This window comes from Pelodiscus sinensis, chromosome 1, assembly GCF_049634645.1.
Source record: "Pelodiscus sinensis isolate JC-2024 chromosome 1, ASM4963464v1, whole genome shotgun sequence".
NCBI lineage: Eukaryota > Metazoa > Chordata > Testudines > Trionychidae > Pelodiscus > Pelodiscus sinensis.
Genome location: NC_134711.1, coordinates 123,683,792 through 123,708,077, shown reverse-complemented (window position 1 = coordinate 123,708,077; position 24,286 = coordinate 123,683,792). Strand labels below are relative to the sequence as shown.

The window sequence follows — 24,286 nt, the reverse complement described above, 5'->3', positions numbered from 1 at the left end:
ACTCTGGGGCTATGTCTACATGGCAAGGTTTGTGTGCACAAACCTGCAGAGCATCCGTACCTCAAATGTGGAAGTAAAGCAACAGAACAAGGGTATAGGTAAGCCTCCTTTTCCAACGTATAACTCCTTTGTGCTACAGCTGTTTCCCAAAAAGGCATGTGTGGATTCTCTCCAGGGGTTTCTTGTGCGAATGGAGCCTGTCCAAGAAAGCACAGGTGCATCCATGCAGTGTGGACACTTGTGTGCAGAAGCACCTCACAAGTGATGTACTTTGAAGTGTAGACATGTTTGTGCAAAAGACTTGTGCAAAAACCTTGCAGTGTAGATGGACCTCCATGCCTAAAAGCTTGTCTTTCCTACCATCAGGAGCTGGTCCAATAGATGGTCACTTCATAGGTAGGGGATGTATTATCAGGTGTTATTACTTCAGTTCTTTGATTAGGGAGAAAGCCACTTCAGCCTTTGGGTATAATAGGCAAGCTAATGCTACCCTATCTGTAGTCTCTCCCCCTCCCCCCAGGTCACTCATACCATACCTGTCTTCCATGGGCTAATTTTGCTTCAAAAGGCTAATTCTGACCTACAGTCAAGAATTACACACAACACATAGGATGCCTGGGAAGAAACATTTAATGTAAAACATCAGCATCATGACAAGAATGCCCTCTGTACACTTTCCAGGGTGTTTAACAGTTAAAAACCAACAAAAATGCTATCTTTGTGCGCTATGTAACATTAACAGACTTAGGTAATTGCATCAGTGATTAGTGTTAATCAAAGGCTATGTCTACACTGGCAGCTTCTTGTGTGAGAAATAAGCAAATGAGGCTAAGCATGGAATATTGCCAAGCCTCATTTGCATACCTGATGAGCTGCCATTTTTTAACAGTCTCTTGCCCCTGAAGGAGCTGTCTGCACCACCCCTTCTTGCACAAGAAAAACCCTCTTGCACAATGCCACTATGCTGATTATTTTCAGGAACAGCATTGTGCAAGAGGGTTTCTTGTGCCAAAAGGGGCTGTCTGCACTGCCCCTTGCACAAGAGCCTCTTCAAAAATGGTGACTCAGGTATGCAAATGAGGCTTGGCAATATTCCATACTTGGCCTCATTTGCTTATTTCTCACACAAGAAGCTGAGAGTATAGACATAGCCAAAGTGTGTCAGTTTAGGAGATCTCAGTCTTTATGCAGCCAACACTAGAATGGATGGCTAAAACTTTATGAATATAAGCAACATTCACAACTGTTGACATAACTTGTCCTAGATTAGTTTAGGAGAAGGTTTCATGCAATACACATTGACTACAACTTGGGAAGGTCAGTGGGAGGAAAAAATGCAGCGTTAGCACTTCCCCCCCACTTTTACTGTTCAGTGGGGACATAACAGAAGTGAAGGAGAGTAACAAGACTGCTTCCAGCGGTACTGGTTGAGAATGTACTGTTACAGGAACTGTTCAGAGAAGTAGGCTTAGAAGCTGATGGAACCCACCAAATACAGTTATGCTGTATTGTGTCAAAGACCTGAATTCTGGCCTCAGTAACTTCTCTCAATTTCCTTTATAGGTATGGGAGGCTAGGTGTGCCATCTGTGCAGAGCTGAGCAAGTTGCTGATATTTTATGGGAGCCACGCCCCTCATATCTGCAGTTGGTTAGTTTGCTTCTGCCCTTCAATTCAAAGTTTGGTACTAAATTGCAGTTCTGATACATTAAGTTCTTCAGTTATGAAGATCAGAGGCCAGCTGCTGTCAAGCCTTTACTATATACTCAGCTAGCAGCCTTGTTATATCACATTAACATAGCAAGGCTAATTAGGTACTAAATAACCTGAGCCCATCCCAGTGAAATTGAAAGTTGTCAGTATTACTCTCCTCTGCATATACACTTGGTCATTTTCTCTCTCCTTCCACTAATTCAGTCAGCCAGTGAGAATTCTCTACAACCCTACATTTTTAGAGATGTGCTGTTAAAGCATGTAACTGTTGGTAGCAGCAAGTAATCTTGTCACTGGGGCTCAGTGCTAGCATCCATTTGTGACTGCAGCCAGATTAAGATAGTGGTGGTACAATAGAAGTTGACAGAACAGGTTGTGGCACCTGTGCCACAGCTTCCAATGCGGAACTTGAGTTGCTAATGAATGTGAACTATTCAGAGTTAAGAGGGTAATTTTTTGCTATCAGTACATGTGTAGCTTCACACCACAGTTGGACTTCAGCTGGATTCTTCTTTCCACCAAGGCTTATTGGTTCCCTACCTCAGAGTTACCCTGAGATCGTGGTGCACCCTGCTCTGTAGTCCGAGACTCATGTCTGGTCTCTGTGACTGCCTCTTCTGGTGCCCTGCTTGAAAAGAAAGATTAATCCATCAGAATTAAAAGCTTAGACAGTCACACTACTAATTTGGAAAAATTAAGTACCATTTAGCATCCAGCTTGGTAACAGCCATTTAGTTAAAAAAGCTATCCATCTTTTTTAATGATGGTGTGAACTAAGCAATCTTAGTTATCTAGACCTTATCCATTTTCTTTTGCTCTTCAGTTAGTCTAATTCCCCAAACCTCATAAGAGCTTAGCTCCCCCTGCCCAAGAGTCAAGAGGCCATTCATGTATAGACTCATCTGATGTAAAATTAGTCTGACCAGTGTCTACTCAAATGGTTATTCATTCTGGTGACAGACCTTTCAGGATCCTGGGGAAGAATGGGTGTGGGGGGAGAGGAGAGGAGACTTGGCTCCAGGCACCCAGAAAGGTTAGGGCCTCTGGCTAGAGTTGCCAGGTGTCCAATTTTGAACTGAGCAGTATAGTATTTGAGCTCTGTTTGGGAAACAAATTGACAAAATATAAATGTCCCATGTTTTCTAAATAAGATGCAATGTAGATTGCAATAGGTTACGTGTGTCCAGTATTTTTGTTGAAACCTTCTGGCAACTCTAACTCTAGCAGAAGGGTTGGGGCCAAGGGCAGTAAGCCACCAGCACCGCCTGGACCATGCCATGCCATTCCCTCCCAGGCCTTAGTGTTTCCTCAGTGTGGGGACTTCAGCAGTGATTTAAAGAACAGACCCTTAAAAAAAGGTCACCAGGCCTTAAGGCAGCTCCCCTCAAGCTTCTCCTCCCCTTTGGAGGAACTGTTCATTAGAGTGACAGTATCATTTAACATCTTTGGAGAGATGGTCCAGTGTCAAGCAACCATCCTTAGCAGAGGTGCAGCATTTGCTCTGTGTACCAGAGCAATAAGGACTTTATCCTCCCTTTAGAAACTTGTACCCAGTTCAAGAAACTAGACATTTGTATTGTCTAGTAGTGAAATTGTACATCCAGACTAATCAAGTGCAACTTCATGCTGCACCCACTTATTTTAACTAGAAAGTTGGTTGAGTGCTATCCTGACATAAGTCATTTACTGTGTAGGAGGGACAGGTCACCAGCTTTTGGGCTGTTGTCATGATTCTCCCTCAGATACTGATTTTTTTAGGTGCAGACCAAAAGGTTGAAACACCTTGCTTGATGGTAGTCTGACAGTCAGTAATTGAGAAGCTAGAATTCCCAGCTAGAGACATTCATAATGAGGTTCATAGCAATCATTCAATTGCTCAGACCAGTGTTTCCTAGTTTTATTTGGCCACAGAACCCTTTTGAAGTTGAAAGGGTTTGCGGAACCCCTAGCTGTAGGCACAGTGCTGAGTAGTGACATTGTCTCCACTCTGTGGCATTACATAGGGACACTTATGGCAAACAAATGAAAAATTGTTCAATAAAATTGGTAAGTAAATGAAAATTCCATTCCATTAAGAATTCTATTACAACATGAATTAGTGTGGACCCTCTATTTTCATTTTGTGGAACCCTGGGGTTCTGCAGAACATTAGACTAGACAATTTGTGGTGGTTGGGTCTAACTCAGACTGCAATTTTGACATGTAACTGTAACTTACATGACAATGAAGTATAGGGAGACAAGAAAGCCAGCAACTAGAATGAACATAAGAGTGCTTAAGATTGATGTGATGACAATCATTCCTCCACTCCTTCGCCCAGGCCAGGTATCAATTGTTGAGGACTGTTTTACTAGGAGAGGCAGCAGAAGGAAAAAATAAGTATTTACATTACATATTTAGAGACCAAGAAGATTGGCTACAAATAGCATGAAGCAGGGAAGTTTGTCTAAGCCTTCCCCACCCTACCTCATGTACTCCTTTCCTTGGTATGACAAAATCCTTCATTTCAAATCTTGAAGTACTTTACAGCAAGGATGGGGAACTATTTTGGGGTTGGGGGCCATTGTCTCATGGGGGGAGGAGTCAGACAGGATGGGGAGGAGCCCTGAGCCCCAGGGGCCAGATACAGGCAAGCCAGGGGCCACATCTGGCTCCTGGGCCTAAGGTTCCTCATCTGTGCTTTGTAGAATTAGTTTAACTCTCAAAATACCCCCATAATAAAGGTAAGTAATCTCTGTATTTACCAGTGGGTGTAAGTGATTTATCTAGTGACTGCAGCAGAGGCAAAGTAGGATCCAAACCTAAGCTCATGCCATAACACAAAGCCTGTCATGTTTAAGCTTTGTCCGCAATTCATCTTTTCAGTCCAAAAGCTTTAAGCAGTTTCTTTAGCAAGGTGCTTCTTGGCAGGAAGTGACTGTCCTAAGCCCTGTTCCCCCCCCCGCAAGAGAAAGCAGTTGAACTTTGAAACACTTACCCCTTCTGGTTTTCATTGGGTCAGACCAGAGAGTTTGGTCTTTGACAACACCTGCATTCACATCTACTAAGAGGTATTTAAACCTAAAAATCAGAGACACAAAGTCAATCATGCAAGCAAAAGCTTTGACAATCTGGCATCTAAACCAATCCAGTAGCTGCTAAAATGGAAGATTTGGTAACCTCTTCTGTTAGAGATGAAGATACTGGCAGTTAGAAGTGTCTGTTCCCCTCTAAAGCCCCTGGAATGGCCAGAGGAGAGTTAGCACAAAATCCTCTCCCTTCCACCCTCTGTCATTTGCTTGTGAGTGTGCTAGTTAACTTTCTAACAGTAGTGTCTCCTAGTTATGCAATCAGACAAGGAAATCTGTGGGATGTTGTCCAAAGACTGAGGACTGTTGTCCTTACTGCAGGAAAAAAATGGAAGAGAGTCAAATTACCATTTGGTGGATTGTACTCAGCAAGATCTTTTCAGGCAAACATTCAGTGGCTTCTACAAGAGCCAGTTAAGACAGTTTAAAGATCTCACAGTAACTTAAATTAGGTCTGTTGAGCTGAAGCTGTGTGGGTGGTGTGTGTAAGTGGTGCAATGAAGGTTACCATTAAGGAGGACTGAATAGAGCCCAACACAATGGAGCAGTTGAAAGGAACAGTTTCACTATTTCAATTAGTGCAGTTTGCAAGTTATACCAAGTTAACCTTGGTGCCAAGTGTAATGGCACCTCTAACCATAAAGGAGACTTGTGAACTATACCTGTATGTTGTGTCCTGAGCAAGGGGTGGGTTACAGGCACCAGGAAAGTTTGGGTCATATAAACAAGTCACATCATCTCCCACTCTGAAGAGGTATTGTTTCAAGACATCTGAAACTTTTTTCACGTTCACAACATCAGCTAGCATAGGGGGTGATGCACAGTTGGGCACATTAAACAATGCAGCCCTGTAAGGTCCAAGTTGTCCTCCATTGGTGTCTTGGAAGGTGGTATTGAGAGGTTTGCTGCTGTTGTCAGTCACAGCTGAGCTTACAGTACTTTCTGCAAGAGAAATTGGATACTTCAGTTTAATATGCATTAGAAGAACCCTTCCCATCCACCCACCAACATTACTGAACCCTGATCTGTGTCAAATGAAAGGACCCGAACAAGCCCACCATGTTAAAACTTTAAAATTGAAGGGCCCCCCAGCAGACTGTCCTTTCTTCCAGCCCCTAACTATCACTAGCCAAGAGCACCACTGATGGTGGGAGGGAAACACCTTTCCTCCATTGTCTCTTAAAGACCTTGTTTGTCACAAGGGATAGAAGCAGCACCTGTGTTCCTGTAGCTGTGATAAGACCTCTGGGGAAAAGGAGAAGTGCCTCCTGGGTCTGCTCCCCTTCAGAGTGGAGCAAGTTGTAGGGGATGTATTGTCTCCCTCCCCAGCAGAACAGTCTCAAAAAAGGGACATCAGGGGAAACCGAGGGAGCTTGGAAGGTGGGTTAGTTAAGCCAGGTTCTCCCTCAAGTGAGAAGCCAACAGTGGAGCCTGTAGGCTTCCTTCCTAGTGGATGTTTGGGTTTGCAGCTATCCCAGACTTCTGCTCCACTTCCAGGTGAATCCCTTGCTCCAAGATGGCTGTATATATTCTCATTCATACACAAGGCAGGCTCCATATGTCCTTCCTAGCATTTAAATCAAGAAACTCAGGAGGTTCACAGAGGGATAGTGGTCAACATCACAGTTGGGGGAGAAAAGGGGAAGAGAGGACCAGGGAAACTCAGGTCAATGGCCAGCCCAGCAAAAGCTCTACTGCCACACTTCTACCGCCACGCCATTGTATTTGGGCTCTGCCATTGTGATTGGATAGAAATGCTCATTCCTGTCTCAGTGTCACCTTCTAAGAGCTGAGGAGCAGACTCAGGCCCTTTTGACAGAATCCCTCTCCACCACAGGCCAAGCTTCTCCTTTCCAATAATCTCGGTAGTCATTTCTTTGGGACCCCTCCCCCTGCACGGTGCTGGGAGTTTGACAGAGTGCAAAGGCTCCTCCTCTCACTTCATGCAGATGCCCTTTGTAGCCCATGGATGGATGTACCCAGGGGCAGGACTTTTCACTGAAGAAAGGGGGTACAGCTGAACCAAGCTATTTGAAAAATTGTGTGTGGGGCGAAGAGGGTAAGGCAACAGTCTAACCCTTACTCACCCCAACCCTCTCCTGCCCATCAGGGAGAGTCAATAATGAGAATGCAGCTACATTAAAGGCCATGAAGTAATGCATTTTAATTCACTAGCCTGTTCCCTGAAACCCAATGCCCCAGAGGCATCATGGAATAATGCTTATAGTAGTTCATGGTCAAGTTTCATCTACCCTGTAATGTAATTCCAGAAAAGTGTGTCACGTCAGACACTAGTAACAATATGGCACAGATTAAGTTAACTCAGATGAGGCTCTAGGCTACCTTCTCAAACCTTCTGCAGAGCATCTCTGCACACTAGAAAGGCATTGTGTGATCCTCTGATAATAGGGAATGAAGCAAGTACTCCCAGCCTCTAGAGAGCCATCCAGTGTACACAGCTTACTGAGAAAGTTACGCCCATGTCAGCAATGCCTCTCACCCCACTAGGGGGCATCTGAGGATGATGAAACATGCTGCTTTCTAAGGCAGAGGCAAGCTTTAAAGAAGTTGTCCCAGTTCAACAAGTAGTCAGGGAATGTTTCCTCATTGAATGGCTGAATGCAACTCTTCATAAACAAAACATGTACAGCTATAAGGGAGTGCATGCTATGGACTTTACTGTATGTAGAGGGGACAGAGGAGCATGAGGAGTTTCCACAGAGGCCTTTCTTGATGTCTGGTTTGTCTCAAGTATTCCACCTCAAAAGCTTTTATAAAAGCTTGTACAGGTGGTGCACTTCCTATCCTTATGATGTAACAGTTGGGTTTTAAGATATCCCATTAACCAGCACATTCATGGCAACTCCTGCAAGAGATTCAACTATCCTGAGTAAGCACAAATTTGTCAGAGGCAAAGTTCTTTAGTCATAAGGAAACACCTCCACATCCATCTTCCCAGAAGTGCAGTAAGCCATGAGAACCAGCAATGTACTTGTCAGCTAATAGACTTTCCTGTGCTATCAGTTTGTTACTGTCAGACTTACTCCATGTCTCATTTTCCATCCCTGACTAGAGGAAAGATTTTTGTAGCTACTGCTGACACAGCTTCGGTTGCTAAGCTATTATGTAGCTTAGTTGAGCCTACTATTTGTAGTCATTGAACATTAGACTGTTCATCCTTATTTGCCTAAGCTCAAGCTTCCTGACATGAATTTGGCTCCACTTAACCCTGAAGTGCTGCCAGATTGTATCCTCTAAAAGCAGTTGCTGTCAAACAGTAAAGTGTCAGGGTATAGCTAGACTGGGGTTTTTCAGGATACTGGCAGCATCCTAAAAAACCTACGCTGCTCCAAGGAATGTGTTTGCTCTTCCACTTTTTTGCAGGAGAGCAGATGCACTTTCAGAAGCCCCTCTATTCCTTGTTCCACAAGAAAGAAGGGGCTTTCAAAAGAGGGTCCCCCCCCCAAAAAATCTGCCCCAGTCTAGATGGGCCAAGTTTCAGAAAAGCCTCTTCTGACAAAAGTATCGGCAAGAGATACACAAAATGTGCTTTTTCCAATAGATCCTCGCAGTCTAGACGTACCCTCTGAGGATAGCTAGGTTTGTCTTTAAAGTTACAGATTGAGTAATAGCTTTCAAAAGCAAAGCTGCAACCAAGAGCAATCCAAGCTCCCTTTTTACTACCTTCCCCAGGAATAGGTCATCTCATCTCTTTCTTCATTGGAAAGAATATTCATGAACAGTCCAGCTGGCTTGATGCAGAGTCAGTCAGCATAGACAAGGACCAGCCATGTGCCACATTAGCACAATTAGGGCACCCTGATTAGCTGACAATGGTCAGCATATTAAGTTCTTGTATATGCTGAAGAATCAGCCCCAGTCAATATAACATCAGCCAAGTTGTTTGTCATGCAAGGTCTAAAGTCTAACAGAAAGAAAGAGGTAACAGACCCTCAGCAAGGCTCCATTAAAGCTAGTAGAGATACAGTGTACCACTTTACACCCCCTGAAGAGCTGGCTTTTGTTTAAGATGAATTTTAGCCTTATTCTCTCTGCCTCAGCTTCCAGGTACAAGTGGACACTTGTAATTCACACTGCTATCAAAAGCCAAGGCCATCAGGTTTTAAAGAATTACATTAAATAGCTTCAGAGAGAGCAGGGGAAAGAGGAAAAGGGAAGGAAATAAAGCCAGATAACTTACCAGAGTCAGCCATTGCATACAAGTAGACCTCATAGGAGCTCCCTGGAGACAGTGAATCATCAAACATACAGAAAGGTTTCTCTAGTGCAATTGTGGTAAGGGTAGGATTGCTTGTAGCAAGTTTGGGATTTGCAATCTGAGGCCTCAAGTTCAGAGCTAAAAGAGACAGTTGGGAAATAGCTATAAACAACAATCCCTGCAAAAAACTTTGTGCTCAAAGTGGACACCCTCTCAACAATCCTTGCAAAAAAATTGTGCTCAGAGCTGACACCCTCTCTTGTTTCCCTACTATTAAGGCTGAACAAAGGCAATGCTCAGTTTGTTTAGAACTGCTTTATAACTTGAAGCAAAGCCTTTAAACACAGCTTTCCAAGCCCTGATCATCCTAGCTCCTCCACCCCCACCCTTCCAGGTGGAGTGGATAGGAGAAAGTTAGAGAGAAATAATATAGACAGATTTTAAATTAAAGGGAAATAAAAACAGGCCATTGCTTGTGATCACAGACCAGAAAGTGAGGGGGATAGAATCTCAGTGAGAGAGATCACAGATAGATACCCACTTACCCACACACAGCTGTCCCAGCCAGCAAAGCGTTAACACAGCCCAGTGGCCTTGCATATTGAGATATTGTAGAGAATCCCACATAAACTATCCTAGGGTCACTCGGCCAGCTCCTGGCTTTATATCCTCTGTGCTTGGACTGCACACACCTGAATCTCCTCACTTTCCACTAAGTAACCTGCAGTGTTGTGCACTAACTACCTGCATGGCCTCTCCCTCCAGCCAATCAGCAGCTGCCTTTCCACTCCCTATTTCAGCCTATTTGCATGTCTTCTCCTCCCACCCCAACACACACAGGTGTATCCCAACTGCTGATGATGCAAGGGGTAGAGTCGCTGTCCCGGCCCAACACCATCTTACAAGTCTTGGAATCCATCTCCTACAGGTACAGCTGCCGTGTGTTTCCATCATCGCTTTAAATGGGTTGGTCATTTAACAGTTACAGGGATGAAGGAAGGGTGTTTTATATACACATATATATATATAGAGAGAGAGAGAGAGACACACACAGACACAGGCTGGCTGGCTGATTGATTGATTTTGAAATGGTCCTCTATGTGAGGCCAAATTTTGACTTTATATAGCCATGAATTTAGGGACCAAAATCTAGCTCTGAATTTTTCTTTCTGGGGTTATTGTGTGCAAGACCCACAGATGATCTGATTCCTGTTATACCAATGTGAATCCACTGAAGTCTGTGAATTTATACCAATGGTAAACCAGTGTGAGAGAATTGGATCTGTTTTATTGAATGACTGAACTGGGAAGGTCCTGTCCCTTCCTTATTATGTACCACTGTCATTGATGACATACAGGGTTCCATCTGTGATTATGGAGCAGATAATCCCATATTTGAAAATAAACACGACAAAATAACTATCCCACGTTTTTTAAAACATTTACACCATTAATGGGCCAAATTATTTTGGAAGCCATTGCTGTTACAACAGATTTATACCACATCATTATGATCCAGTTTACTCCCTACTTCTACTTTTTAGGATAAACTTACTGCCCCTGAAAACTGTGAGAAATTGTAATCAAACCTTTATAGCATAGCTTCCCCTTCTTGTGTGTCTCATTTTGTAGCACATTTTATACATCAGTTAAAATGTCTTGGATTTGAATTGCCTCTCACACCATTTGCACAAGAGTATAAAGCCACTGCCTACAGAGAATTATTCCTAATTTCCAATGCTGTCTGGGTGATCACACTCAGTCCCCATGTAATGTACTCTGGGCCAAAGTCTGTGCTGGAACAGCTCCCTTGAAGTTAGAGATAAATTAGAAGAGAATTCATCCCTCTGACTTTTATTTGCCATGAAGCTATTTGGTAACATTTCACAGGGAGGTTTGTTTGCACAACCTTTTTATTGATCTGCAAAAGAGCATTTTTGTCTGTTAAGGCATAACTTAAGACTATATAAGATGCATACAGAAGGAACACAAAAATGATAAATAATCTGAATATTCTGCAGAACCAGAGTTTATTAAAACCCAGTCTCCCTTCATCCTTTAGTCAAGCCAGTGCTTTCTCAAAACAACTAGCCCTGCTAATGCTGGTCTCAAATTCCTCACTCATGTAAAACATCCAGGCTGTGTCTACACTGGCAAGTTATTCCGGAAAATCAGCTGCTTTTCCGGAAAAACTTGCCAACTGTCTACACTGGCCACTTGAATTTCCGGAAAAGCACTGACGATCCAATGTAAAATCATCAGTGCTTTTCCGGAAAAACTATGCTGCTCCTGTTCGGGCAAAAGTCTTTTTCCGGAAAACTGTTCCGGAAAAGGGCCAGTATAGACAGCACAGTACTGTTTTCCGCAAAAAAGCCCTGATCGCGAAAATGACAATCGGGGCTTTTTTTGCAGAAAAGCGCGTCTAGATTGGCCACGGACGCTTTTCCGCAAAAAGTGCTTTTCCAGAAAAGCGTCCTGCCAATCTAGACGCGTTTTTCCGAAAATGCTTTTAACAGAAAAGTTTTCCGTTAAAAGCATTTCCGGAAAATCATGCCAATGTAGACGTAGCCCCAATGTGAGTTCTGATAGACTCAGGAAGATGGAGTCAGACACTTATCTGCAGAATTAAGTTAGGAAATGAAGGCAAATAGAGGTGAAAAGTCCTTTATTTCATCTCATGTTACCCATTATCATGGTATGATTATTCTCAACAGTACATTGTCCTGCATTTTAACAAAAATCAGATAAGAATAAAAGCAAAACATGAATCAACAAATTAAGGCCCAGAAAAAAGTTATCGTATTAATTTCAGTTTTAAACTAATAATTCTTTGCTTTGTCTTGTAATGATTAGATAAATCCTGCAGGCAAAACTCCCAGGCTATGTCTACACTTGAGGCTTCTTGTACAAGCATGGCTGTTATTACGCAAGAACCCGCAGAGCGTCCACACTGCCTGCCTGCTCTTGCGCAAAGAAATTTACAGAACCGTGTGGTAAGAGAGGGCATCTTGCTCAAGAGCTACGCTCTTTTCTAACAGATGTAAGCTCTCTTGCACAAGAGGGCAGTGTGGATGTTCAGCAGGGATTTCTTGCGCAAGAAAGCCCTATGGCTAAAATGGCCATCAGAGCTTTCTTGCGCAAGAGAGCATCCACACTGCCATGAGCACTCTTGCTCAAAAGCACAGCTCGCACATGGCAGTGTGGACGTTTTCTTGCGCAAGACTTCTTGCACAAGAACCCTTGCGCAAGATGTTCTTGTGCAAGAAGCCGCCAGTGTAGACATAGCCCCATTGACTGCAATGGGAGTTTTGCTAAGTGAGGATTATGATGTCTGTTCTCAGGCCCTGATCCTGCAAAGACATATACATAAGGACATATACAGGGAGATTTATTTATTCATATTTACTCCGTTTTAGTTTAGTATGAAGCCATTTTATCTTCCAGTGCTGCTGACCAGTCACTCATAATGAAAATGCTGTTGTGTATTTTGCATTATTTCAAAATTATTTCCTATTAAGGTTGCCAACATTCCTGTCTGGATGAATTGGACACTATTTGCAGCAATCTGGTCAGGATAGCCGGCAATCCTATTTCACATTTCAATGAGTCTGAAACAGAAATAGAAAAATAGTACAACAATGAACACTCTCATTATAATTTTGAAACTCATTATCTATCTGTGCCACTAGAGATGTTCTAAGTTAGGGCTAGATTTCATCTTCATTTACACTGACATAAGTCCATACAAATATCATTGAAGGCCGTGGAGTTAGTTTAGATTTATACAGATGGAACTGAGAATAAAATTTGATGCATATTTATTTTGTCTTGTGTGTTATCTTCCTGTGCCAAAGCGAGCACTGGGGAAGAAATCAATATAAATCTCCATGGAAATCCAGAATCCCCATTGGAGCAACAGGATCAAATTTCACTCCAAGTTATACTAGTGCAATTCCGGGACAACTCCATAGAAGCCAATGGAGTTATTTTGGATATATGCCTGTGTAATTGTGAGTGGAATTTTGCCTAAGCTCTGAGCATTTCCACTTGCTCAGTCACAGGTGCATATGAAGTAGACAGAAGGTAGAGCCCAAAATTGTTCTATGAGGATCTGGAGTCTAAACCTCAGAGAGTATGTCCAGCTGTATACTGGGGCTAACAGAATCACAATGTCTAATCTGGAGATAACTGTGAGGACTTCCTATCATCCAAGCAGTGTTGTAGCCATGTCAGTCCCAGGGTATTAGCAAGACAAGGTGGGTGAAGTAAAACCTTTTATAGGACCAACTTCTGTTGGTGAGAGATGGGCTTTCAAGCTAGCGCCTCCCTTCAAGACTGGGAAAGGTCCTTAAAATGACAGCAGAATATGAGATTGAACACATAGTTTAGTATAAGTAGCACATTATTCTAGGTGGCCCATGCAAGTCATAGGGGAAAAAGGAGGTTTAGTGGGTTATAGATTGCTGTTATAAGCCATAAATCCAATGTCTTTATTAAGACCATGATTTTTAGTGTCTAGCAAAGTTATGAATTTGAGCTCCCAAACTCATCTTTTGAAAGTGTTGTGCAGGTTTCCTTTGAGAATGACGGCTAGGTCAGATAGAGAGGGATCTCTTTGTGAAAAGTGCCCACCCAAAGCTGATAGGATGTTTTTGTCTTTTATCATTTCTGTTTAAATTCACTAGGGAATATAGTGATTGTCAGGTGTCACCCACATTGCTGTTATTGGGACAGTTAGTGCACTGCATGAGGTACACCACATGTCGTGACAGGCGCGTGTAGGATCCAAGCTGGATGTGATTCCTTTTTGAGTTGGTGTGTAATAGGGAACTTGCTTCTGATGATGAGTTTAGAGATTACCTGAAGGCCAGAATTGGGAGTCCAGGAAAGATTTCTTTCAGGATTTGATCCCCACGGCGTATGAGTTGTAGATATTTGATGATATCACATTCGGGTGATAGTGTGGGGTGGTAGGTATCAACTATGATTGTGCAATCAAAAGAGGGGCTTTGTTTCTGTGTTGAAGCAGGTTCTGTTGGGGTACTTGAGTGGCCTGCTCCATGATGTAATGTACTTCTCTTGTGGACTGCCTTTGCTTGGTGAACAAGGGTTTTTTAAGGGTGTTAAGATGTATATCCCAGACTTTCTCCTCCAGCATGTTCTGTGGTACCAAGTGCCTGGCTACAGATAAGAGGTTTTTTAGTTATGTTTGGGATAGTTACTGGATATGTGAAGGTATGTGTAATCTCTGGATTTCTTTTATCTAGCCGACTTTACGGTTCGATTGTTGACACTGACCTAATATGGGAAATCCATGTTCAGATCTCTTCCTTACGTCAAGCAAAGGGGGAATTAAACCTGATTCTCGCAACCCAGACAAGTTCCCTAACCACCAAGCTAACGGTCACAACTGATGCTCTCTTGCTTCTCCTCCCCTGGGGTATGTCTCCTCCCCTGGGGTATGTCCCCTGGGCCCGCAGAGCCACCCCAGTCCTCCCCATTGGGGGCGCGTACCCCATTCCTCCCTCACCTCCTTCTACTTGCCCCTCCCTAGCCCCCCTTCCTGATGTACAAAATAAAGGACACATGTGTTCAAAAATAGAAACTCTCTTTATTGAACAAAACTGGGGGAGACTGGGAAAACGAGGTGGGAGACGGGAAGAGAGAGAGTGGGAGAGGGGAGGGCAACTAAAATGATCAGGGGTTTGGAACAGGTCCCATATAAAGAGAGGCTAAAGAGATTGGGACTTCTCAGCTTAGAAAAGAGGAGACGGAGGGGGGATATGATACAGGTCTATAAAAGCACGAGTGGTGTGGAGAGGGTGCTTAAAGTTCTTCATTAGTTCCCATAATAGAAGGACTAGAGGACACCAAATGAAATTAATGGTTATCAGGCTTCAAACTAATAACAGAAAGTTCTTCTTCACAAAGCAAATAGTCAACCTGTGGAACTCCTTGCTGAAGGAGGCTGTGAAGGCTAGAACTAGAACAGAGTTTAAAGAGAAGTTAGATAAATTCATGGAAGCTGGGTTCATAGAGTGCTATTAGCCAGGGGATAGAAATGGTATCCCTGGCCTCTGTTTTGGAAGGCTGGAGATGGATGGCATGAGACAAATGGCTTGGTCGTTGTCTTCGGTCCATCCCCTCCGGGGTAGCTGGTGTTGGCCGCTGTCGGCAGACAGGCTACTGGGCTAGATGGACCTTTGGTCTGACCCAGTACAGCTGTTCTAAGCTCAGGGCTCAGGGTCGGGGGTCTCACTGGACCTCCTTGATTTTCATGCAAACCTGCTCCTGGGTGGCCAGGCTGGCAGCTATCCTGCCCTAGACGGCCACTTTCCTGTGCCTAGTGTGGAGGTCGTGGATGAGGTCCACGATCTCGGCACCAGACCAGGCACGCGCCCATCTCTTGCGGCCCCGGGCAGGCTCCTGGGAGCAGCCAGCCTGATCCCAGGAAGAGGGGGAGGGCTGGGTGGCAGCGGGTGGCTGGTTCATGCCATGCCAGGTGCAGGGTCTGCTGGCTGGGTGCTGGCAGGCTTGCACCTGGCACGGGCACTGTAGCCAGCCTGTGCCCCTTTAAGGGCTCCGGGGCCGGGAGGGGAGCAGAAGAGTTTCCCTGGTGGTGCCCAGAGTGGCCACCAGGGAAAGCTGGGGAGGGCTAGCCTCCCACTAGTTCGAATTAAGTGGCTACACAGCCCTTAATTCGAACTAGTTAATTCGAACTAGGCTTAGTCCTCGTAGAATGAAGTTTACCTAGTTCGAATTAAGCGCACCGCTAGTTCGAATTAAGTTCGAACTAGCGGTTTGTATGTGTAGCGCCTATCAAAGTTAATTCGAACTAACGGCTGTTAGTTCGAATTAACTTTGTAGTGTAGACATACCCCAGGTAACTTACTTCTCTTGCCACTGACCTTAGCATTTGGTAAATCTAATCCTTTACTTTTGTTTCATTTTGGTACAATTCAAAATGGTTTCCACTTTTCAGTTCCCCAAAACTTTTGAAAATTTTCATTTTTGTTTTGACACAAAGCAAACCTTGTCACCCCCTTCTTCTCCCCCTCCCCCCAAACCAACTATCAAAAGTCCAGAAAATCTATTATTTGCCCCGCACTAATCTGGAATTTCCTTCCTATATTTTTGGCTTCCTGGAAACATGAGTTCTTGTCCACAGTTAGTGCTGGGACCTCTCCATAAAGGGGAGTGAATTCTACAACACAAGGGAAGCACCACTGTTACCTCGCTCATTATGGGAATTTCTAGGTATAATTTTATGGTCTGTATTAGCAGGGGATCAGTCTAGCTGATAATAAAGATTTCTTCTGCTCTTAAAATCTAGGAATTTCTGAGAAGTCAGTGCAGCTTTAGGATACATTAACTCTTTCACATGTCCCTTCCCCTCCTCCCCAGTTCTTTACCTTACTGTGCACTCTGGGGGAAAGGAAAACATTGTTATGAAGGCAGCCAACTCCTTCCTTTCAGTATAGAAATAGAGAGTCTCATGCTCAATGCATCCCATCTGCATACAGATCTAGGAAGCATGACTCACTGAGCCACTGAGCCCCCCCAATTTAAAAATATTTCATGTGTCCATGAGGAAATAGTTCTTAAGTTAGACTCTTTGGCTGCGTCTACACTAGCAAGATTTTGCGCAAAAGCAATCGCTTTGGCGCAAAATCTTGCCGCCTGTCTACACTGGCCGCAGGTATTTGCGCAAGAACGCTGATGTTCTACAGTATGAAATCAGTGCTTCTTGTGCAAATACTCTGATGCTCCCGCTCAGGGATAAGTCCTCTTGCGCAAGTGTTCTTGCGCAAGAGGGCAGTGTAGACAGGTAACATCAATTTATTGCGCAAGAAAGCCCGATGGTTAAAATGGCCATCGGAGCTTTCTTGTGCAAGAGAGCGTCTACACTGCCACGGATGCTTTTGCACAAAAGCAAATCTTTTGCGCAAAGGCACATGCCAATCTAGACGCGCTTTTGCAGAAATACTTTTAATGGAAAAACTTTTCCATTAAAAGTATTTGTGCAAAATCATGCCAGTGTAGATGCAGCCCTTGCCTTTGTTTACCATCTAAGCAGGGGCAGATGAGAGTTTTGCAGGGCCCAGGGCAGCAAAATTTCGCGCATGCTCCATGGCCACAGCTGACAGGTAGTAGCGTGTGGGCGGGGCCTATTGAAGCGTGGGGCCTGGAGCAGCCACCCTGCTCACCCTGCCCTATATCCGCCACTGCATCTAAGGACAAAACATTTTGTGCAAATTACAGACCGGACAACAGAAGCAAAGGAAAGATAGATTTTTAAAGAGGCCAGATGCCCCAGCCGATATATGCTAATATAACTGTGCTGAAATCACTTTACACCAATTGAGGATGTAGTTCCAGATGTTTTCTTGTATTCCTGACAGAACTCATGTAAGACATCTTATCGCTGCAGTGAAATACAACAATTTGGAAACTTTGACACATCTGTAACATGGAGCAGCTAGGAGGTAAAATTGAAAGTTCCCTTTGTTGTGTTTGGACTGAGCTGTTATTTCTTGTGATGAGAAAATGGGTTAGAATACCCTGTACTGGCTAAACCATGTTCAGGATTACTCTCCATAGGAGACACTCTACCTTAAGCAAGTTGTTTAAACCCTCTGCCCCAATTTCCTCATCATAATAATAGTTACCTAATGTGGGGAACTCATTATTGGTTAAGGGGTCTGTATCTACCATCAGTCACACAGGTTTGTAGGAAGAATAAATTCTGAATGAAGCTAATTGAGTTACAGAGGTGGAAACCTGCGTGAGAAGAGAATCAGGCCTGGTGGTTGCAATGTTCTCTGATGATGATATGCACAAAGCCCAAAAAATTGGCCTTTTATGAGGATCTAAGCAGAGGTGGGGTAGGATGGAATGAGAGTTTCCAACTTTCTACACCCACAAAACTATACACCTTTGCCCCCTGTTCCACCCCATGTCACTCGCTCTCCCTGCCCTCACTCATTTGATCATTTTTCACAAGGCTGGTTCAGGGGTTTGTGAGGGTTGTAGCTGGGAGTGCAGGCTTTGGGGGAGGGCTAGAAATGAGGAGTGCAGGGTGCAGGAGAGGGCATCAGGCTGAGGCAGGCTGAGGTTGGGATGTGACAGGGGGCGAGGGCTGTAGCTGGGGGTTTGAGATCTGGAGTGGGGCTAGGGACGAGTGATTTGATCCCTGGGGCTATGATGCCTGTGCAAGAGGTGGGCTCCAGGCTGGAGGATGGAGGCTTTAGAGTATGGGAAGGGACTCCAGGCTGAAGCAGGTGGGTTGGGTGTGGGGGGGAATACAGGCTTTGGACTGGGGGTGCAGGTTTTGGGGTGAGGCCAGATATGAGGGGATCAGAGTGTGAGAGAGCTTGGGGTGCAGCAGCATTCTGTGTGCTGGCACTGGGAGGTTGGGAGGGAGATCATGGCAGGGGAGTGGGGCATAGAACAGCACAGGTATGCAAGCGCTAGGTGGTGCTCACCTCAAGTAGCTCCTAGAAGCAGCATCATGTCATTCTACCTCTAGCTCCTATGCAGAGGCATGGCCAGGCAGCAACCTCCACAGCTCCCATTGGCTGTGGTTATTAGCCAGTGGGAGCAACAGAGCTGGCACTTGGGGTGGAGCAGCATGTGGCGCCTCTTGGCTGCCCATAGGTGTAGGAGCCAGAGGAGGGATGAGCCACTGCTTCCAGGAGTCACAGAATGTAGGAAACCTGCCTTAGTCTTGTGCCACCAAGTGGACATTGAGCTGCCTGGTCAGCAGGACTGAAAAAACCACCAAGGTCCCTTTTTGGCTGGGTGTTCCCTTCAGAAACTGGACACCAGGCAGCCCTAGATGGAATACACTTACCCAACTGATAAACAGGCTATGATGCCCATGTCAGGGTTCTAGATCCTCTGGATTCATGCAAGAGTGGATCTTGGTGGCAGTTCCCCTTGCCTACCTCCATGTTCCTCCTCTGTGATGGCACAGTCTGAGTCAGCGCAATAACTCTCTCCATAGCAAGAGACCGTGTCATTCTCCCTTCTTCTCCAGTGATGGCTGTCCCCTTGCCCCTTGGGAAATCCCACAGCATTCAAATGGAAGAGAAAGACTTGTGGTTTAATATTATTTGGTAAAGTAGTTCTAAACATTGCTTTTGTTGTTGTTGTTTGCTAATGCAAATAGGGGCTTAAGAGGTTCAAATTCTAAAATCATATACTGATTCTTAAGGACATGTAGCTTCATTAATACCTCAATTTACCTGTTAGGGGTTTGTCTGTAAAAGTCATAGATAGGGCTATAGCCTCCCAAAGATTTGATTATGAAAATAGACAGACAAATCTGTCTAAATCTGAATTGCTTCATCTGACAATTAACCATTTAATTGAAAGTGATATGGCCTACTCCCCTCTCCACTGAATTAGTTTAGCCCTGCTGTGACTCTATTCAAATTCAGTGGAGTTAGTGCAACTGATAGTGGATTAATTAGCTAATGTGTCTGGTTCTGATAAGCTCCCACTGCAGAAGTGATGTGAAAGAGTAGAAAATTAGGCTCATACTATAGTAGTGGAAAGGGCCATAATTTGGCTTTTCTTTTTCTCTTTTGGAAAGCCCATGCAATTTTCTTCTTTGTAATTTTCTCAAGGAAAAATGTTTTGGCAAAAGTAAAATGAATTATAATCTGAGCTGGGTGAATGTTCCCAAATATTGAATTTTCATCAAACTGAATGTTCATCAGAAAATGTTGGACATTTGACCAGCTCTGCTAACAATACTGCAAACAGTCCAGCATGCCTAAGTTTGGATTCTCCAGTGAGAAATTAACATGCACAAATGTGATGGAGGAAGAAAATAGTCATGAAATACAAGACTTGTGGTCAGAATCTCAGCTGCTATAAACTGGCCCTGAAGCCAATGAGGTGATGCCAGTTTATACCCTCTGAGGACCTCTTCAGTTCCCCATTCCCACCAAAAAAACCAACAACCCATCACTTTCCTTTCCCATTAATGCCAACCCCATTAGGCCCCTCCCTTCACAAAGGTTTGACTAAAAAAATTTCCTTTACAGCATTTCCTGATGGACAACAAATAATGGGCTATTTGGACCAAAGTCCTTGTGTGATGTGATATAACCATTTGGAAGCATTAGGGTAAATACTATGGGATAAATTCAGGTAGGATGCTGTTTAAAAGCACCAACCAAAAAAAAGGGGGTGGGTGGGATGAAGTCGGAGAAAGTGGTCCGATATAATTTACCAAGAACTTGGCCCTTTTCAATGCCCACAGAGACTACCCTCTTTTCATAGGGTCTCTGTGACAGGAGTTGTAGAAAGGTATTCTGAAGCAGTCCTAGTAGGTCAGGGCATGATGGCATATTTATGTGTGTGTACTCCTCAAGTAGATCATTTTGGAAGCACAAGTAATCTACAGGGCTGAGGACTAAGAGTGTGTCTGCTACTAGTCAAGATTTCAATGCAATGTAATGCCAGTATTGTAGGATCCATGCAGTTATGTTTTGGAGAAAGGTTGTTTAAGAATTTGGTCCTCTATAAAAATGAGTCTACTGTGGTTGGGCATAAACTGCAAATGAGGGTGATAAAACATCAACATACTTCAATTTTATCTTGGTATTGTTTCTGTTCTTTGTGAAAAAGACTACCCTCTGCCGACTATGCTCCTGTTTAGAGGCATTTTGCTTAGCTTTTAACCTCAATACAAACCATGGGTATGTGTAGGATTGGAATGCTGCCAAACCTGTATTTGTTAATTCTCTCTGAGCAACATCAAAAACTTGTTTCTTTCCGTGCTGCATCCCCATGGCTTAGTATCAGTGCATACCCTCTCCCTCAATGCCCTCCAACTGAGAGTTTTACTTGTGTCACCAGTTTCAGTGAATGGCATTGAAAAAGCTCTGAATAAAGCACAATACTACCCTGTGTTTGGGGGCCCTCTCAAATGGGGTCTCCAGGACAAAATGCCCTATTCCCCTCCATAGGACTCTGCAGTTGTGCTGATGTAAATCTGGAGTATTTCCTTAGTTATCAGTGGAGTTACTCCACATTGCCACAGGAGTGCAGAGTCTAGTCCATAGCACCAGTCACATGTATCCCTTTTTCATCAGTGGATCACAAAGGGTTGTACAAGAGATAACAAGTATGGCTTTGCCTATTTCAGGGCTTACATTCAGGTGTCTCCTATGGGACAGAAGCCCTGTACCCCAGGATTTCACCATAGCAAATGACATGCAGATCTCATAACTCCCAATCCAGTACCCTAGGCACGGGACCATGCTTCCTCACAGGTGACTTATTTCAGTGAGGTTAGTGAAAGGATTTCATTTTCCCCCACTCTGATTGGTTAAATACCTTCTCTTCTTACATACAGTTCTAATTAAAGCTGTCTCTTCTCTCACCACTCCAAAAAATATTATTGTTTATCACTTACACCGTGTCAGAGATACACAGGGCACTTTGTGGACAAATAAAATTGACAGATGAAAAAATTACAGATTCAGCTCCACTGCGTCTACTCTACAATATGTACTACTTGCTTTGAATACATTTTGCTCTCATTGACAACTTTGGATCAGCTTTGGATCAGGCCCTGTGTCACTCTCGTCCACTCCTGACTCCAGAACTTTTTATGCACATTGTCCATCTGATTTGAACAGCCTCCTTCTACCAGCACCTCCTCCCCCAAATCTCTCCTGATAATCTATTCTGGTCAGGGTCTTATACCACCATACTGAGTGCCTTCCAATCATGCACTAAGCAATGTGATTAATATCCCTCCTGTGTGGTTTGTTCCCTCTCTCATTCTCCTCCCAGGGAGTATTATATATGCAGTGTGATGTTTTGGTTTTCATTATTTTGTAGCTTTACAGACTGTTTTTGTTTATATTAGCGAAGGTAATGTTGAAATACACTCTGCCCTTGTGATGGCCATGGTTCCTGTGGGAATTTGTTCCATACTCTTAAACCAGCCTTGAAGAAAGCTCTGTCTCCGGCACAGATGACCTTTATCACTTCTTTCCCCCAGCCTTTCACTGCGTAAAGACTATGGCTTTACCTTCCTCTTCCTCTTGCCTCACCCTTCCATTGCTTGCACTGAATCTGTCCAGTTTAGAACAAATGCTTCTGGGGACCCATCTGCATATTTACGAGCTGGTAAAAATCCACGTCGTTCCATTGATTTCAGTTTGGCCTTTGTGCTTTGTAAAGTGCTGTGCTCATCTATAATGTCACTTAAACAGTAACTATATTGTTCTGTAGCAATATGAGTAGAATGGCATTCATGGCATTAATGAGTGTACAGAAGGGTCTTTCCATTTGATCTATGCCAACTCCATATCCACTCCTGGAAAAGTCTCATGTGTGAAGATCTCTATCTGCAGTGGAAATATCTGTTACCTGCATTCTGTCTTGGAATGTGGGTCCCTTCACAACAAGTGTCGCCACTGTCAATGGATGGGAAAGGAGTAAATAACAGGAGCAATGGCTAAAATGCACTCATGCAAAATATGAAAAAAAATACCTTAGGCTGTTATTAGGGACTTATTCTTCAGGGCATAAACCAAGCTCTGACCAGTGAGTTCTAGGAAGAAACTCTCCAGAGACAGGTTATCCTGTACCCAAAGCATCTTCTCTGGGGACTTGGTCCTCTGACAAATCTGGTGTTGGCCACTGTTCGGAGAATAGATACTGAAACAGATGGACCTTGGTATGATCCAGACAGGCAGTTCCTAGGTTTGAATTTGTCAGCATTTTTTGGATTGCGCTACAGTTGTTAATATTATGCACTCTCCTGTTAGAAATATCTCATCCTATATATTATTTCTCTTTCTCTATCTCTTTCTCTTTCTTTCTCATTTTTTTTACAAAAACTGAAGAGCCCTCTTTGTGCCTCTCTGGCAATATAAAGGCTGTGTCTAGTCTGGCCAGTTTTTTCCGGAAAATCAGCTGCTTTTCCAGAAAAACTTGCCAGCTGTCTACACTGGCCACTTGAATTTCTGCAAAAGCACTGACTTTCTAAGAAATAAGTGCTTTTTGCGGAAATACTATGCTGCTCCCATTCGGGCAAAAGTCCCTTTTGCGCAAAACTTTTGCGCAAAAGGGCCAGTGTAGACAGCTGAGATTTGTTTTGCGTAAAAAAGCCCCGATCGCGAAAATGGTGATCGGGGCTTTTTTGCGGAAAAGTGCGTCTAGATTGGCCACGGACACTTTTCCGCAAAAAGTGCTTTTGCGGAAAAGCGTCCATGCCAATCTAGATGCTCTGTTCCGAAAATGCTTTTAACGGAAAACTTTTCCATTAAAAGCATTTCCGGAAAATCATGCCAGTCTAGACGTAGCCAAAAAGATGTAAAGCTGCCCTAAGTGGACAGCTGGGTCCCAAGGCTACGTCTACACTGCGATGCTATTTACCAAAGTATCCCGAAATTGCTATCCTGTGTCTTAAAAGCAAGCCCGTTATTTCAGGCTCTGTATTCTGACATCCATGTAAACCTCATTCCACCAGGAGTAAGGGAAGTTTCGGAATAGCAGGTTATTTCAAAATTTTGAACTGTGTAGACAATGCCAAAATATGAAATAAACTATTTTGAAATAAGATCAAAGTAATATATGCAATTTGTGTAGATCAAATCACGTATCTTATTTCAAACTACAGTGCAATGTAGAAGTAGCCTCAGTGGTATAAAGCTAGTATAGGAAGTTTTGCCTCTCTCTCCTGTTTCTCCACTTCTTCCCTCCCCCAGAGGTCAAGATTGGGGGTTTGGTACTGGGCGGATGTGATCCCCATCATGGTAATGGCACCTTAGGAGCTCCTAGAAGAGAGATAGAAATGTAGCCATGTTAGTCTGGTGTAGCTGAATCAAAAAACAGGAGTATGTAGCACTTTAAAGACTAACAAGATGGTTTATTAGGCCCACGAAAGCTCATCACCTAATAAACCATCTTGTTAGTCTTTAAAGTGCTACATAGTCCTGTTTCTAGAAGAGGGAGTCACTTAGAAGAATCCTGAGCTTCCACATTGAGCCCTGGTAGCTTTAGGGAATGGAAACCTACCTGAGCCACTCCACAGTAGGTTCTACGAGTGCTACTCTAACCTAAAATACTCTTTACATTGAAAAAATAAATACATAAAATATATGGGGCCCAACGTCTTCCCTTGAAGTCAGCAGGATTGTTTGGTGTGATCAAGAAAAAGAACCTTTCCTTATTGTTTATATTTACGAAAGGAGGCTATTGGGGTTCCCAAATCTGTTCTGAAGGCCCCACCACCTAAAATGTATTAACCCACAAAT

The 24,286-nt window shown here is 43.7% G+C and overlaps 1 protein-coding gene across 1 annotated transcript; it reads right to left on the bottom strand.

The window, feature by feature from the left end:
* Positions 1–1,377: 1,377 nt before the first annotated feature.
* UPK3A (uroplakin 3A) lies at positions 1,378–9,723 on the bottom strand. The gene is made up of 6 exons (XM_006127747.4): positions 9,545–9,723; positions 8,982–9,137; positions 5,443–5,722; positions 4,690–4,772; positions 3,930–4,062; positions 1,378–2,337 (listed from the first exon to the last, which is right to left on the bottom strand). Exons 1-6 carry the CDS (start codon positions 9,624–9,626, stop codon positions 2,238–2,240), a joined length of 834 nt encoding a protein of 277 aa, XP_006127809.2. The 5' UTR covers positions 9,627–9,723; the 3' UTR covers positions 1,378–2,237.
* Positions 9,724–24,286: the final 14,563 nt, after the last annotated feature.

Excerpts from the sequence above, each read along its gene's own strand:
- UPK3A (XM_006127747.4), bottom strand. The coding sequence starts at position 9,626 with ATGTGGGATTCTCTACAATATCTCAATATGCAAGGCCACTGGGCTGTG. Across the intron at positions 9,138-9,544 it reads GCTGGGACAGCTGTGTGTGG|CTCTGAACTTGAGGCCTCAG; the intron begins GTAAGTGGGTAT and ends TGTCTCTTTTAG. Across the intron at positions 4,773-5,442 it reads GCTCAGGACACAACATACAG|GTTTAAATACCTCTTAGTAG; the intron begins GTATAGTTCACA and ends TCTGATTTTTAG.